This window comes from Sinocyclocheilus grahami, unplaced genomic scaffold, assembly GCF_001515645.1.
Source record: "Sinocyclocheilus grahami isolate Dianchi unplaced genomic scaffold, SAMN03320097.WGS_v1.1 scaffold501.1, whole genome shotgun sequence".
Lineage (NCBI taxonomy): Eukaryota > Metazoa > Chordata > Actinopteri > Cypriniformes > Cyprinidae > Sinocyclocheilus > Sinocyclocheilus grahami.
In genome coordinates, this window is record NW_015505680.1 from 369,455 (window position 1) to 374,437 (window position 4,983).

Below are 4,983 nucleotides of genomic sequence, written 5' to 3' on the forward strand. Positions count from 1 at the left end.
ATATATATATATATATATATATATAAACAAAAATAGACAAAAATTGTATGTACAAGTGTGCTATAGATCGAATGGAATAGAATAAGATATAGGGATAGACTAAGATGGGTGGTATCAAATAAATATAAGTGATATTGCACATATTGCACATATTTTTATTGCACAATGGGGAGAGCATTTAACTGTCTTGTATAAATATTATGTGTCAAATACTGTACTTTCATAGATGAGGAGTTAAAATAATATGTTCCTGTAAATGTTTTAGATTACATCAAAATCAAAAATAGCAAAGAAAGATGCATAGATCCATATTTTTGTGATGACTTAACATGTAATTTAAAGTAAAACTTTTAATTTGATATTATTACAAAATGCGCTTTTTAAAAGTGTATTTAAGTGTGATAAGAAACAGTCATGAAAGTACAACTTAAAGTAGCCTGAAGTGGCCTTTATTTTGTTAATGTATTATCTGCAAGTATGTTTTTTCTTAAATTTACTTTTGAGATTTATCACGTGTCAAATATTTCTTTCATAGACGCGATACTGAAATAATAAGTCCCTGTGGTTGTTTTAGATCAAAATTGCATAAAAAATATCCTAAAATATCAGACTAAAATGCATAACTCCATATTTTTAAGTATGTTTAAATTAAACAAAATTAAAGAAAATGTCTTATTTGTTGTGCTGCTATAACATATCCAAGATTTTTGCTTTTTTAGTTAATTGAAGATATTGAAAAATGTTCAAAAGTCTGAGATCACTAAAAATGTGTTTCATGTTCTAATCATGTTCTAAAGTGCAATTTTTTTTTTATTTTTAAAGCTCACGGTACTCACAGCTGATGTCCAGGATTTAGTGATGTCTCATCAATAACGCGATCATACTCCAGCCGGAAGTCCTCCAGTTCACCATTGTCCCCAAACGCTCCCCATTCTGTGTTCACACACATCTTCCCCTCCTCTCCCTCCACCAGCTCCACCTTACGCATCTCCTCCATATAACACGCATTACAGCCGGTACCTGAGAAACCATGAAAAAATGAAAGAGAAAAAGAGAGACAACAAAAACATTAAACTAAAAGCTTCAGGCCTATTGCTTTATTGCCATGCTGTTTTTTCCTGAATGGTTGATAAAATATTCCATCTTCCTGTAATAAAGTTTATGTCTGTGGTCTAATTATATTCACATGGGTCTAAGTGTGTGCGGTCACTCTCTTACCTACTATCATGCCAACTTCACAGCTGTGGTCTTCATAGTAGCAGGAGATCATTGTGGCTACTGTGTCATTCACCATGGCAACCACATCCATTTCAAAGTCCTAAACAAAGATTTATTCAATCACTTTTATAGGACAGCTGTTTTAACCTTTTATTATAAGCTTTTAAGGTGTCTAATGTACCACTGGTTTAAAAGCAGCTTTTTATTCTCCTTCCAAACCTTTCCATTAGCAGTTAGACAAGATTCAAGAACAGAATTTGTGCTGGAAATTTTTAGTATGAAAGGTAAGTCATGCATACTAACCCCTCTTCTTTTAATGGCGTCTCTCAGTAGACCCACAACGTTATTTCCCTCAGCGCCAGAGGCCTTGAAGCCTTTAGTCCAGTTAAGCAGAATGCCCTGCAACAAATGAAACGTAAAATAGTACATCTGTTAAACTAAAACATCCATATTAAAGTGCATCTCCTCTTCACTTTGTAATTAAATGAGTTTAAAAATACGGCACACATCTGCCACAGCTTCAGTGTGATTAAACCTTAAGAGGCTCATGTTTACATGCATACAGACACTGACCTTGTCCAAATCCTCATGACGGACTGGAAATGAGAAGGTGAATCCCAGTGGAAGCTTCTTATGTTTCAGATTATGTTTATCCAGGAAGTCAGATATGCAGCCGGCAATGTAATCAAACAACTATATATAGAGAAAAGGGGGTATAATGAGTCTAAAATGTCAAAATATGTGTATGTACAGAATGTTTGACCTTTTAATATCTTACCATTTCAGCTGTGCCAGTCATGGTGTCTTCAGGAATGGAGTACATGTGATGTTTCGTCTCCACCTTCCAGCCACGCTCTTCATCCTCACCCACTTTCACCAGCATCACTCGAAAGTTTGTCCCTCCAAGATCCAGTGCCAGGAAATCACCAACCTCTGAGATGAGTCACATGAATCAGCATCCGCAACATTATGACTCGTAGGAATCAACATCTGATTCCAGAAAAGAAAGCCCATTAGGACTTTTTGTCAATGTACTCATCGTTATTTACACAAACTAACCTAATAAGAAGCTATTATTGATTAAACTCTGCAACACACTGCAACATATTTACTTTATGTCACTTAAAGGAACAGTCCACCAGTCCATGTTATTCCAAACCTATACAACTTTCATTATTCTGCAGAGCACAAAAGATATTTTGAAAAATGTCTGCTTTCTGTCCTTACAATGAAAGTCAATGGGGTCCAATATTGTTTTAGACTCCACTGACTTTCACTGTAAGGACAAAACAGTTCTTCAAAAAATGTATGTTTTCTCCACAGAAGAAATTCAGTTATACAGTTTTGAAATGGCATGAGGGTGAGTAAACAGATGTATGCTTCCTAGAGCATATGTCTGATGCCACATAAAATGACAACATAAAATACAGTTCCAAACGAAAAAATGTTTTAAATTTAATTTTAATTACACATTTATTTGTAGACAAAAAGTTATAAAATACAGCATATAAATTATACTCAACCAACATGAAACACATGACTTTTGTTTTATCTGACTTCCCTTTCCCAGCATGAGGATCAGAGCAGAACTCTTACCAGAGCCTTCAGGTGTGGAGCGGACATAAGTGGGCAGCATTTTGACGCTGGCTTCATTGTGTGTCTCCACTCGCAGTCCCCTCTCCATCTCTCTCCGCATTCTCCTCATCACTTCCTCTAGATCTTCTTTACTCAACAGAAATTCGGACAAAATTTGTTCCACCTGTAGAATATGCCAGAAAGAGAGAGATTCAAATAAGTAAATAGTTTTAAAAAGTCATAATTTGATATTAACAGACTGTATGCTTCAGATTATCTCAAATGTGTTTGAAACACTCACAGTAGTGCCAATGAATCAAAAAATGATGATTCATGTCAGTCTAAACACAGATACTCTAGTTTTATTGCTTTGGCTCTTACCATGAGAATTCTCTCCAGCACTGACTCAAAGTCACTCAGCATCCCTTGCCTCTGAGCTGAAGTAAGACAAGGCATCTTTGCAAGTCTTTTCACAACAAGTGTATGATGATCGTTGATTTGCACAAATTTGAATGTGTGTGAGGTGCATAGAGATGCCCAGCTGTTTTTATGCTCCAGTGAAGGAGGTGGGGAGGTGGCCACAAAGATCATTGCCTTCTGTGTACACACACATGGTACACATGGTACACACACACACACACACACACACACACACATATGCACATTTAATCTCACCCATTGCCTTGGAAACCTAGCTGTCAAGGCTACTCAGCATGATCACGCGCTTCACAACGAACATGACCTGACCTTTGCCTCCATGGGAAATTCAAAATGAGATTGACACAATATAATCTCCATAATATAAATAAATATATGTGAAACAACAATGAACATATTATAGTACTATTATATTTTTACTGTTATATTAAGTATATTTACAAACACGGGCATTATTCTGATGCAAGGCAATACAAAAAATTCTAACCACATTGTACTGGGATGCACCTAAGCTGGCATGTGGCTTTCTTCAAATGTTAAAATGGTATAAAATTGTGATTGATATTATGTTGTATAATATTATATTGATTTGTCATATGTAATGTACTTTCTAGAATTAGATTTTTAAAAATGGGAATTAGGTTAAATTCAAAAATAGCTTCTGAATTTAAACCCTTGCTAAATATAGATGATTTTGTTTGCACAGGGCAAACATTTTTCCACAAATAGGTCTGCAGGAATGTGATGTGAGGGAAAGTACAAACATCAAACGTTTATTGCACTCTGAAGCATTACCTAAGTGGTCAGACAGGGTCAAAAACAAAATCAATAAGATTTTAAGTCCATTAAAAAATCACATAAATGTGATTCTAAATTGCTCCAGAAGCATACAAATAATATTTACAAAAAATAGTAATAATAAAGAATTTGACATTTGTCATCAATGGCAAGTTTATCTTGAACTTGATGGAAGTTCAAGAAAGCGAAAGATATTACAATTGTATAGCCAAAAGACAGTAATAATTGAAGCTTTAATATCAAGTGAAATTTTATAGAATTGCAGTTTAGAAAATTGAACTCTGCAGGCCTGAACTCGGAAACATGTGCTAAAATGCTGAGAGCATGAAGGCTATTGGGTGTTGATTTTGTGCACTAAATGGTTTAGGGACCAGCTCTGATTATTAACTAGTTGCTTATTAGCATGCATATTACTAGCAGTTTGGCTGTTTATTAGTACTAATAAAGCACATGACCATATTTTAGATCACTTAATTCGACCCCATACCTAAACTTAATAGCTACCTTACTAACTATTGATGAGCAGCAAATTAGGAGTTTATTGTGTCAAAAGTTGTAGTTAATAGTGAGAATTGGTCCAAGTGTGACCAAATATCCACATGGTTTTGGCTTCATATTGTATGTTGCCAATAGATAATGTTATCATATTTGGGTTAGTTACATAAGTATTATTAAGTAACAAATTTATACATTTAATTTCCTTATGACCATTTTCTATATATACACGGTATACTGCATGTATTTGAGAATTTATGTGTGTGTGTGTGTGTGTATATATAGTACTTGTAAGTAAACTGTATTATGTTTCATAATACTTATAATCAGATTGCAGTTACTTTTTTATATATTATTACAAAATTTTGATCATGTAATATGCACTCACTAACAAACTATAATACACACACACACAGAGATTTTAATAAATGTGTGCTACATATTTAAACAATGCCTTTT

General features: G+C 34.3%; 1 protein-coding gene across 2 annotated transcripts in view; it reads right to left on the reverse strand.

The window, feature by feature from the left end:
* LOC107554418 (glucokinase-like) overlaps positions 1-3,249 on the reverse strand; it is a 12,004-nt gene extending 8,755 nt beyond the window's left edge. The window contains exons 1-7 of one of the 2 annotated variants that reach the window (XM_016236910.1): positions 3,175-3,237; positions 2,815-2,977; positions 1,997-2,151; positions 1,792-1,911; positions 1,522-1,617; positions 1,219-1,318; positions 837-1,020 (exon numbers count right to left, since the gene is read on the reverse strand). In XM_016236910.1, coding sequence (XP_016092396.1) covers positions 837-1,020; positions 1,219-1,318; positions 1,522-1,617; positions 1,792-1,911; positions 1,997-2,151; positions 2,815-2,977; positions 3,175-3,216 — 860 coding nt within the window. In that variant the 5' untranslated portion in view covers positions 3,217-3,237. Of the gene's footprint in view, positions 1-836; positions 1,021-1,218; positions 1,319-1,521; positions 1,618-1,791; positions 1,912-1,996; positions 2,152-2,814; positions 2,978-3,174 lie in introns of both variants that reach the window. The other variant, XM_016236909.1, reaches the window with a different exon arrangement.
* Between the last annotated feature and the right edge of the window lie 1,734 nt (positions 3,250-4,983).